The following is a 12,049-nucleotide window of genomic DNA, read 5'->3' as shown; positions in this document are numbered from 1 at the left end:
CCAACCTGCTCCTTGATAATCAATTCACATTTTGCCAGCCAACACCTCTCTAGACAGCACAGCAAAAGCTCAGTGTAGAATAAGGTCAGCTACTCAACTGCAGTAAGTGAATTTAAAAATAAATATATAATCAAAGGCTGGGTTGTAAAAGAAACTGAAGTGCTTTATAAATATAAATAACTACAGTCCTAGAGGGAGTGAAATTATATGAACTCAAGAGAAGTACCTACAGATCTATCTATATCTTAATTTATAAGGTATTTGCAGGACAGTAGCCATGGCAGAATGTAAACATGATGTGTACTAATGATGATCCACCTTTGGCTACTCTATATGTGATTTATTAATCCCTCTTCCATTAACATCAGACTATGATCTCACCCTTGTGATAGTGAGTGTGCCATTTGCTAGAGACAGGTGGACCTCAACCCATTTGGAGATTCATTGCAGATGAGATAATCTGAACAGATAAGATTTTGCCCTTACTTTAATGTGAAAATTCCAATAAACCTAAGAGATTCTTCGATTTCTGTCTTAATTTTCTTTTTTATTTTCTTCCATCCCTCAGACAACAGTCTAAAAAACTGTGCCAAGGCTCTCCTAAACCAACTTTTCTTTAAAAATCTTTGCAGTTACCAAGGATATTGTAAGGAAAATCTCCTTTTTGGTAAGCCACAACTTAGGTTTAAGTCATACTATTAACAGAGGAAAGAAGCCTTGAAAAGAAATACCAGCTTTCCCTTGTGAAATAATCCGTCTCTCTCAAACTTAGAAGAGTGCTAGGTTAGATTACTTTAAAGGTAAAGTAAGAAAAACTTTAAGAAAACTTCCTTGTTTAACTGTATCAGTCCACCTTCTGGTTTTGCTTAATCTGTGCTAAAGAATTGAGATGTAATTCAAAATAAGAAATAAACATCATATTCAAGTATGGCTCCTTGAAGCAGGGTGTCTTGAAAGGGCTGGAGCAGGGGAGAAAGGAATCTCCCTCATGTATGGAACACTGCTTGCATCATGTGCATTCGCAGTGCTTAAAGCAAAGGGATAAGTGCACATCTCCACTGTGGAGATGCTGCACTAAGGCATACTTCAGGTCATGAAGAAACACATCAAGTAAATCCAGTTAATTTGTTTAGGTAAGCAGAATGCAATCTCCAGCCCTGGAATCAGACATTAACATCATCAGCTTCTTTATGCAAATAATATCTTTGTCCTACTATCAGCAAGAGAGGTCTCAATGTTGCATCTCCTGTAAATAATACCCAAACAAACCACTCAGCTTCTTCTCATCCATAGTAGGATTTCTTTCAGATATTATTTTGAAATTACTGTGATCAGTTACTAAAAGCTTGAGCTTGGTAACTTCAGTCATAAGGACAAATTTCAATAAATTCACATGCTCCAGATGGAAGTCATTATACCAAGTGCACTTTTGAAGCGTCACTGATAGATATGGCAGATAGATGTGACAGATAGATACATATGAATGGATAAATTGCAGCTCAAGTACTCTCTGCTGCAGCATTGAATGAGCCTTCCCTCCTGTGTCCACATCTATCCCATTTGGCACATGGTAAGGATGATATCACAAACATTGCGATTTTGAACACACACAGACAAGTATCTCTCACTCTCTACAGCCAAGTAAAATTAAATAGTCAAGTGACTAAAATGGACAGTTAAGGCAATGTTAGAAGCTGACTAACAGCATCTAATGAGTTCCAGATGCTTTTTCTTTTGGCATATTTTTAAATACAACATTTCCAGGCACTGCATGCCATTCAGTTCTTTTCCATCCAGCTCGATCGTGCATTCTGGAACCAACCATTATGCTAATGATCTAATGATCTCCAAGGGCGTAGCACTCCTGTTGCTTGGTAACACAAGTTTCATAAGCTGCAGAAGTAACACTGAATAGCAGGACCCTGGGCTTGGGGGGAACCCTTTAGCCACTCCTCACCAGCATGCTCACACAAGCTTGAAGAGCTGCCATTCTCCATCAAGGAAGTACCATTCTAAATCCACAGGACTTTGCAAAGGAAACTGTCCTGTGTTTCATGCTCATGGCTTTACTTACAGACTGAAAGACTAATTCATTATTCAAAGAAGAGCAGACAGAGGACACCTGCACAGTAACAGCCCACACTACTGAGAAAAACTGAGCAGCTTGTGACATCTGCACCTCATCCTCTGGGCCTCTCGAGCTACTTAGCTGGTAAGATCATATGCAGGGGGCAGCCGGGCAGAATTGTTAAGATGAAACAATGTTTTTGCTTATTCTTGGTGGGCCTTGGGTTTGCAAGTGACTTTGCACTGGGTGATAGTACAGTGGCCCTGAAAGTAATAATATTAAGAAAGGAAAGTCACATCTGAAAAGTAATAATATTAAGAAAGGAAAGTTTTCTCAAACTATTTACTCATAGTGGTATTTAGTCTAAATCTGGCTGTTTAAGACTGCGTTTACGAGAGTCAATGAATTAATCTCTTCCACAACAGATCACATCCAACAACGAGAAATGGTAACAGGCTTGTGAGCAGGGAAGTGGGACAGTTTGGCTTCATGCAAAATCATTTGCTGTATGAATGCTGGTTTTAAACTCCGCGTGCAAATATTTCGCTATAGATGGTAGTATCACCTACTCCGTGGGTGAATTAGCACACGTCACCTCACAGCCTTCCTGCCACAGAGGGGTGCAGGGAATGTGGAGCTCTGCTGGGCTTGCCATGCCTGCTCTGCAGCATGCAGAATTCCAAGAGGAAATTTCTCACAGAGTAGATCAAGATGGGCTCAAGATGGTCCTGTGCAGCTTTGGGTGCAGCGAACTAGGAAGCACCAGCTCTAGAAGAAAATAACAAGCAGAACCATGGAGAAGCAGGTCCCGAAGCACCAAGCAGTACTACAGGCAGAAGGCCAGTTCTGCTCCTGCCTGGGCTGGGAAAGGAAAAAGAGATGCTCAGTCTTTTGAAAGATAAAGATCTTGAAAAAGATATGCAGTCTTTTAGGATCAGATCTTCTTAGGGCAGGCTTAAGATACAATGGGTTATGACTGACCCTTGTGCAAGTGCTTAAGTGCAGATAAGGAATAATCCCCAATCCTTCCTTGCCTCAGAGAGACACTGACAGTCTTAGTACTGATGCTAAGGTCTGTTCTATCCCTGCAGCTCCCAGCAACAGTGAGCACCACAGACAGCATCATGTCCTAGACACACACTTTGTATTAATTTCTGTATCAGATCAACCTCTAAACTCTGGGCCTGTAAAACACTCCTAAAGCTTTGGGCATTCAAAAGCCCATCCAGGCCAAAGATTCTAACAAGTGTGGACAGAAAAGGAAAGGGTTTTCTAGTCAAGATTCATTTTAGTGAGATCTTACACAGAAATATGGCACCCTCCACCCTAGGAAAAGGCTTGTCAACAACTCAGAGGGTGAAGCCAGCAGTGGGGTGCAGGTTTAGAGAAAACAGGTGGAAATTCTTATCATCATTTCTTAGGTGGTAAGGCAGCACATGTACCTCTGCCTTTCCAGGAGATGCACTGTAAGATTGAACAGGCATAATCAACATTGAAGCAAGGAGGACTCCTGTGATTCCTGAATTTTTTAATATTAGTGGCTACAGGACTAGGGCCCTCTTATACAGAACCAAAGACAATGAGACATGGCTAAGTAAGCGCCATTATCTCCAGCTACAGCCCTGTAAAAACACTGATAATTAGTTTACAAGCATGCAGAGGCAGGAGAGCTATTCATCCTCTTCAAGTTCTTAAGCACACTAAAATATTTCTGCAGTCCTCTAGTACTAATCCCTATTTTTGGAATTGCAAATCATATTTTTCTAAGTTTGAAATATGGCTCCAACTTTTAACCCAAACTAAGTATCACTTAGAGTGAGCACTCCTTAGGGACTTGATCAGTGCATCTGAGAGGTTCACAGCTGGATGTAAAAAAACTCTGGCTAAAGTAGGCTGTGGGAAGAAACTCTTTGGAGTCTGCACATTATGCAGTGCATCATACAAAGAGATCTGTCTTGAGAAAAATCACATTGAACTGTTTGTTTGGACTTCTTTAAAACTTGAAAGGTCCAGGTTCAAACTTTGTAGCAGCTTGGAAAGGGTTATTGACAGAGAAATACTCAAACCCAGCAGGCTGAACTGCAGCACTCAGCCTCGTACGCCAGGCTCCCTCTAGTGCTGCCAGGCACGCACAGCGCAGAGGGACCCTGGCGCCGGGAACCAGGCACCAGAGCAGTGGCACAACTGAATGATTCCTTGCCTAGATGGTATTTTGTAAAATAGGAAAAGAAAATATTTTCGCTCAATGTTCTCCTCTCGGATTTTAAATGAAAAGTAAGAGAAAAAAAATTTAGGAACGGAATACAATGTTTTCTGAGATTTAAACATGTTTTTAAAAAGCATTTTAAAAGAAATTATAATTTTGAAATTAGGAAAAAAAATACATGCTTTTCTTTAAGGCCCCAATTCATTTTTTAAAAGCATACTTGTTTGAGAAGCTTCATTTATCAAAAAACACTCAACGTCTTGATCAACTCATCCAACACAAAATTCAAACAGAAAAAGTCAGGCTCAAAGGCCACCTGGTTCATGTCAATTACAGGAAGCAGAAAGTCTTTCCATTCTGCCAGCACATAAGCAAGCTCCCCTATAGACCTTTCCTGAAGCCTGGTAGTGACTCCACCTCTGTGCACCGGAAAGGACTCACCTGCTGGTATAGGTGTTCTGTATGCCCTGGCATTCCCCATACTGTTCAACTTTACCTTCACAGAATTGCCAACAAGAATATTGCATAAAATCCTTAAAATGAGTGAGCTGTGATTAGAAAACCCTGCCATTTTGATCTCCAGAACTTTCTACTCACTCCTGGAGAAATTATTTACACTAACATCAACAAAGGTGAAAAGAGTACTTATTTACACTGTAGAGTACTTTGCTTTAGTTACCAGTCAACATATAGATAGAACAGCATTGACATTGCCCTTGGTAATATGGTTCTGTAAGTACTCATGAGAGACAGAAACATGGGAGTGACACACAGAAACATTTAACTATGAATATTTTCATATAAAATAACAAAAAACCTATTTTGGAACTTTCCCTCAGGGCAAGACTGAATCCACTGTGCTGGTTCCAGTACTTTCTGAAGCATCTGCCTCATTACAGAGCTCTTGGGAGAGTGAGTGGTAGCTGGATTAATGCTTTTGCATTATTTGGGCTATGGCATGTAATTGAAAAGAAGCTGAAATGCCTTAGTTGTAGCTTGAGCTTCCCCTTCATGTATTCACACATGATTAATGAGTAGCCAAAAAGCCTGAAGGGTTTGTAGTGCAATCTCTCTAATAGGGACATGTACTGTTGACAAATCTATATTTTGTCCTAAACAATCATTCATCAAAGCTGCAATTTGACTCTTCAAAATTAAATGCCATAGCACCCAGACCTGAGATTACTCAGCTGTAACCTGTGCTCCTCTCCAAACTCTCACTGGAAGGGGAGAGTTCTCCATTTCCAGGGAATCAGCCTATTTCCTTTGCCACTAGCCATAATTAGCAGCTGTATTTGATGACCTTTGATTAGAAAGAGTTCACCAGACCAGAGAGTAAGTGGACTATACTCTTACAGGCCTCATTCCAGGAAGCATGTAACACATTCTGAGCATCAGTAGGAGTCAAAAATCAGACTCCTACACCTATATGCATTTTTCTGTGGGCAGGGCACCTTTGCAGTGGGAGACTCTCTACCCCACAGCATCAACAAAATAACAAGGTTAGAGTATCCAGAGGAGGAGACACTTAGCAAGGCCTGGTTTAACATGGCATTAAGCAGCACTGACATCAATCCTTGTTGCAGTGCCCCGTAGGTGATGTATGAATTGCCAATCATTCTGGCAAGCCTAGGAGCCCACCATGTTCCTGAGTCCTGGTCAAAACAAAATTCTTAATAATTTCCTTTAAATTTTCAATCTTTCAATAACATCCAGAGCCCAAATCTCAAGTCCATTACACAAGAAATTTAACCAACCTGTTAGCAAATGCCAGGCCTGTAAATACGGCAAGTGTTGATTTGGCAGAATGAGACAATTTTGGATAGCTTCTTTTAATGCAGTCTCTAAGGACTGTGTTGAGACCCACAATATATTTTTCTTCAGTCCTCAAGTGGCTGATGGATAATAACATATTTCATTCAGTTTCATTATATCCTAAGCTCAAACCAGTATTTAGAAATGAAAGATAGCAAATGTGTCCCACTTGTAATTTCACCCTGTAATATAACGTAGATGTCACATCGCAATGAAATGATATTATAAATTATTAGAATTTCACTGACTGAAAATACTTCAAAGAAGAATTTTCAGAGTTGCAGATTTTCAATTTAAAAGTTCTGACCTCAAAGAAAACCAACTTCAGAAAAGTCTAGCAGTAATGTTAACATATAACTGTGTGATTAACAGCCATGGCTTTCAAAGGCCTTATTGAAGTTCTCACATTCTGTCCACAGGGTCTGGTGTCTGTTTGTCAGCAGAGAGATGCCCAAGGGAAAAGGAAAAGGAAAAGGTCCACAAGGGAGAAGGATCACCTTGAAAGTGGCCAAAAATTCAATGCGGGTACTTTTTAATGGAAGGCGCCGTCTTGAGTTAAGCAAAATGGGCATTGCCGTGTTCCCCAAGTGCCTTCTGGAGCTGGCTGATGTGGAGGAAATTGATTTGAGCAGAAACATGTTAAAAAAGATTCCAAACATCATTGAGAAGTTCCAGAATCTGATGTGGCTGGACCTGCATAGTAACCAGATTGATGAGCTGCCCCCAGAGATAGGCACACTTCGCAACCTTACTTACCTGAATTTATGCAACAACAAGCTGACCACAAAAGGTCTGCCAGAAGAGTTGACCCTTCTCAGGAACCTGCGTACTCTCAACCTTGGCTTAAACTGTCTTGAGAGTATTCCAACCACTCTTGGGTCCCTGAAGGAACTTATTGAGCTAGGTCTCTTTGACAACTCCTTGACCATCATCCCGAAGAGTGTGAAGAAGCTCCCCAAGATTGAAAGAATGAATGTAAAAAGAAACCCTTTACCAGAATTTGCAAAGGAAGAGGAGCCGATTGACACCATTAAACGCATAGAATCACTTTACTTAGTAGAAAAGAAAGACCTGTGCAATTCCTGCCTGCAGACCTGTCAGGGTGAGAGAGACGAGCTGCACAAGTTAGAGGACATGACACCCGGCCCCTCAGAGAAGCCAAATTTCACTTCACTCACTACACCCAATTCTACTGCAATAGATAACCAAGAAGAATGGAGAATAAAAGACGACAGTCCTTCAAATACATCAAGGCACTCTCCAGACAATGTTCCATGAAGTCCAGCCCAAGCAAATAAAAAGCTGACTTCCCTCCTCCTCTGTTTTCCTGAAGTTCTGCTCTTTAAAGATCAGCTTGGTTTTAGAACACAACACAAGATATCTGTGGTCTCTAGAACGAAAACCATAACAACTAAGCCAGATGTGTATTTGGAAAAGGCTATTTACATCTGGGCCTGTCCCTACAACATGTTCTCCATGTTTGGGCTTTTTGGGGTCTTTTGTGTGTGCAGCGTCCAATGAAGGGATCTTTTAAACAATAAGTTTTTCTAGTAAATCCATTCCCACCATTAAGCCCCAAATATTATTTCTGCTCATTTTCATAGAGTGAGACACAGTTGAACTAGTCTCAGTAAATGCCATTTGGAGGAAAAGGAAAAGACGTGGGAACTTTCTGCTGCTGGTGGCTGCCACCAAGCTGTCAGAGTCTCAAACAGGCACTGTCAGTGTAGGACTGTGAGCCTGTTCCAATTCAGCAGAGGCAGCAAACACAAGTGTTTATGCTCAGGAGTAACTAAGAAGTACAAACACAACGCTTAGAGATAGACAACCAGTGATCCTGGTTGCCATCAAGGGGCCAGATTCTGCAAGTTCTTTGGGATTTTGAGTGCTATACTTAGATGTAGCAATCTCCAAGTTGTACAACACAACCAGCACGACTACCTATACTCATAGCATTTTGCCAGCCTCTAAGACTCTCTCCAAGGAGGATGTAGAAGGGGTGGGAAAAATATTTGTCTTTTTAAGGGTCCCAGGCTTATCACTTAAGCAGTGACTAAAGTGATTAAGAGAAGAGTCACCATCTTCCATGATCCAAGAGTCAGCTTCTGCATTGACAAAGTCAAGTCTGGTAACCCCACAGCACTTTTAGCTTTCTGTTGACATGTACATATGGACATGTGCACCTGAGCACTCATATTCACTTGCTGAAATCACATCTGTAGGGCAGAGAGTGCTGACATCCTGCAAACAGCAAAATACAGGGACAAGCAATGAGCAGATTATAAAAGCACTCAGGTATGACATGAGAAGGGCTGGCAGTGGCCATAATAACCTGTGGTGACAGCAAACATTTAAGTATCTTTGAATGAAGAATAAAGTGCCAGGAGCACTTTATTTTTTAAAGGACTACAGTAGAGCCTGGGAACTCCTGCGTGTTTCCTATGAACTAGGTGGGAAAACTGATAAGGGATTTCCCAGAAATTCTATTACCTCAGTGTCATATGATGCATCAAACTAGTAATTTCTTCTTTCCATGCTCCAACTGCACAATTATTAGTAATGGGTCTGGGCAAAGAATTTAATCTGGCCTGCCTCCTTGTCTCAGGTATGGCAGGAAAAGCTGCAAAGATGTGGAAGTTTGCCATTGTCCCCTTAGATGGGGAAGAAGCCCCAAATGCTGCTTTTGAAATTTTCTAACTCTGAAAGAGCTCCCCAGTTCAAACAAAGGAAGAGTAAACTCATCTAGTCCTCAGTCTGTTAGTTCTAACTGGTAAAGGGAAGCACAGCTACTGAGGTAATTTTCTCTAATTTTCCACTTTAACACAACTTTTCTGGCTTCAATACTTAGGCAGGGATTAAAATTTTACATTTATTTTATTTCAGTTCATGCTCTGACATGGTCCAGCCAAAGCTATGCCAAAGGCCTTTTACATTCTCAGAGTGAATAGGTTGTGCAGGGGCTTCTCTCAGCCAGTGGAAAAAAAACTAAAGGCAGAGCCTTACTGAAATTCAGGACAGGATACTTTAGACCTAGGCATGCAGCCTGTCTCAAATTCTGAGATCAACCATGATTCAAGTGTTTCTTCCAATAACCACCAGGCCAGTTAATGCCCAAATTTCTTGGAGCTCTAATGCATCTTCTCTCAAGACATTCACACCTCTTGAGCTCCCAGCAAGCAGGGGGAAAGGAAATCCTAGAGCCAGTTGCTGTTTACACAGAACAGATGTCATGCTCCACAGCCAGCCATCACCTCTGGCTTAGGTTAGGCTCTAGCTGGAGCTGGTTCCACATTGCACTGATATTTTTAGCCAGTTGATAAAAGTGAAAGCAGTTTCAGCACTGAAAGTGCTCACTTACAAGATGGGTAATGATCTGCAATGGGTAGACTGAAAATTAAAATGGATATAGCTGACAGGCTGCAACAACTCCAAGGCAATATGCACCTCAGGTCTCAACACAATTCCAGCCTCAGCAATCATTTCAGAGGACACCAATTAGGCACTTAGGGCTGTGCTCCCCAGATATCTAAATTGAGAAAAGTTACTCTAACTCATGGAATGCATAAAACATTCTCTCAAGCACCTCCCACTAGGAGAAAACTTTTTTCCTGCAACAGTAAATCTGAGGGACAAGTTAGAATCTCTTCTGTGCAGCTAATACAACATGCCAAAACATCCATATGTACATCACTGTCTGCCCTGAGCATGCAATGAAGAGGTTGTTATGCCAAAGCATTATGGATTAGCTCTGTCCTCGCCTCGCTATCTCTTCCCACAGTAACCATTTGTGTAGAGTTTAACAATAAAGTGATACAAAGGAGATAATTATTAATCATCTATGCACAGTCAGCTTTTTGACACTCATCTTCAGACTGCGATGAAGTATGCTAGAATGCTTTTTGAAGTCCTACTAACACATTTGAATTTTTAAAAGGATAGATACAAATAGGTATGTTTCTGTATGCTTTTTAAAGGTGCAACTTATTCACATAATTGCACTTATTGCAATTATCCAATGTTCCCTATGTTTTACCTTATATTTAGGGATTCTTCTGTTATCCCCTTCGACTTCAAAGCAGGTTGGAAAGAGCAAAATCTATAGGAGATATGAAAGGTCACATTATAGTTATGCAAATGGTTATTAGGACACATTACATATCTATATAACTGCTTTGTCCTCACAACTTTCTTCAGGAAGTCACAGCATTGTCCTGAGACACTAACCTAGGACAAAGCTACAAGACAACAGGCAAAAGCATACATTAATATTAAGGAGTTGCTATGGGCTGGATAAAAGCAGTTTCTTTCCCCAAGAGGACTTTGAATTTACATACACAGTTATGGATTTTTTGGTTTAAGATGCTATTAAAGTCGGAGAATAAGAACCCACTCTGATATTTATTTAGCAGAAATGGCAGAAAGAGGCACCAACCCTCATCTCAGCCATTCATAGTTACATTTGTTGTGGGTTTATGGTATCTGACAAACTATACCCTTGAAATGTGCAGTTTTGATGATCTTCAACTGAGGATCAAAACCTTGCCATGAACTGCCTTTGAAAGATTCCCCCAAGAGATACTTGTCAGAACTCAAAGACAGCAGAGATAAGGGCTGGCTCTGGGGCAGATCCTGGTGATTTTAAGTAGCCTCACTATTCAGCCTCTTTGGAAAGGAAGAACAAATCTGCACTGACTTTTTAATGCAATACTGCAATAGGGGTTGTTCAGAGATTTCAGGAGCAGAAGGAATTCCTGTGATTCTTTATAAATTAACAGTACCAATGCTCAGTTCGGGCTGCAGAATTTAGTACAGGAAGTGCTAGTACTGAAGTGGATTTTCCTGTGTAGAGGCCTGTGAATGCAATTCTCATCTAATGGCCAGAACTGCAGTAGACAATAACATGCAAAAAAACAAAGGTGCAAAATTATCACTTCATAGTCTTACATTCAAGTTCCATTAAACAAGACAACCCATAAGGAGAATTTTTTTAAAAAAATGCCATGGTTAAAAGTTAACTCTACAAAGATAAAGTTGGAAAGACAAAAATATGTTATTCCTAAAGAATCTAGTGATACTATGAGAGTTGGAAGAACCCTTCTTTCACCCAGTACTGTGAGCTGAGGTGGCTCCCATCTCAGTGGGAGGAAGGAAAACCGCTGCAGTCAAAATTTCCTGGGATGAAGGGACACACAACACCACTGGATGCTAGAAAAGTCCTACACATTAGATTCCTTGATAAGTCAATGGCTATATAATGCTCCAAACAGTCCACAGGTCAGCAAAAGGAAAATTTCACAGCTAAACTGTAACCCATTAAAACTCAAGGAAAAACTGGAAAACAAAGCTCCTGCAGCAACACAACACAGACACCTGACACCAGGATAAATAAGAGCGGTATACCAAGCATCACCAGGAGCATTCCCACGTTATTGTGAGCTAGTCATTACCTTTTAAATATCTTATTTCGGTCACTGTCATGGAAGACAAGAAATCTGGAGTATCCATTTTTGAAGAATATTTCCAAGGCAATCTCCTGGAAAGGTAAATAATTTAGTGTGAAGAGCTGCAGAGCAAAGCCTAGTGCTGCAAAAGGTCCATCATAGCCTGTCCAGTTCTCCAGGGCTTTAAGAAAAAGACCTTGACTTTTTTGACAAATGTGCAGAACTAAAGCAAAATACGTCTAAAATTCTAAATTTCTTCAACTGTAGGGATGGTCCTACAAGATGACTAGCAGTTCAAACACTTCTTTGAAGCAAAACCAAACTCCAGACTATTGGTTCCATCACTCACCTTTTCCTTTTGCTTCTGAAACATTTTTATCATGAAATCTCAGTGTGATTAATAACACAATAGTAGCATTAAGTTCCAACTAGGTGATAAAGATAACACAGAGGGGATTCTAAATAAGAGTTTCTTTTAGAAAGCAACCATACTTCTTGCTAAATTAAGACAGCGGAACA

The 12,049-nt window shown here is 40.6% G+C and overlaps 2 protein-coding genes across 2 annotated transcripts in view; one reads left to right on the top strand and one right to left on the bottom strand.

Moving 5' to 3' along the window:
* Nucleotides 1-12,049, bottom strand: part of WDFY4 (WDFY family member 4) — a 112,713-nt gene that overhangs the window by 27,782 nt on the left and 72,882 nt on the right. The window contains exons 46-47 of the mRNA XM_036386196.1: nt 11,537-11,622; nt 10,123-10,185 (exon numbers count right to left, since the gene is read on the bottom strand). Coding sequence (XP_036242089.1) covers nt 10,123-10,185; nt 11,537-11,622 — 149 coding nt within the window. The remainder of the gene's footprint in view (nt 1-10,122; nt 10,186-11,536; nt 11,623-12,049) is intronic.
* Nucleotides 6,522-7,367, top strand: LRRC18 (leucine rich repeat containing 18). Its single transcript, XM_036385302.1, has one exon. It carries the CDS (start codon nt 6,537-6,539, stop codon nt 7,365-7,367), a length of 831 nt encoding a protein of 276 aa, XP_036241195.1. The 5' UTR covers nt 6,522-6,536.

Source organism: Molothrus ater, chromosome 8 (assembly GCF_012460135.2).
Source record: "Molothrus ater isolate BHLD 08-10-18 breed brown headed cowbird chromosome 8, BPBGC_Mater_1.1, whole genome shotgun sequence".
NCBI lineage: Eukaryota > Metazoa > Chordata > Aves > Passeriformes > Icteridae > Molothrus > Molothrus ater.
The sequence above is the reverse complement of the archived record's forward strand: the minus strand, read 5'-3'. Positions and strand labels throughout refer to the sequence as shown.

Excerpts from the sequence above, each read along its gene's own strand:
- LRRC18 (XM_036385302.1), top strand. The coding sequence starts at position 6,537 with ATGCCCAAGGGAAAAGGAAAAGGAAAAGGTCCACAAGGGAGAAGGATC.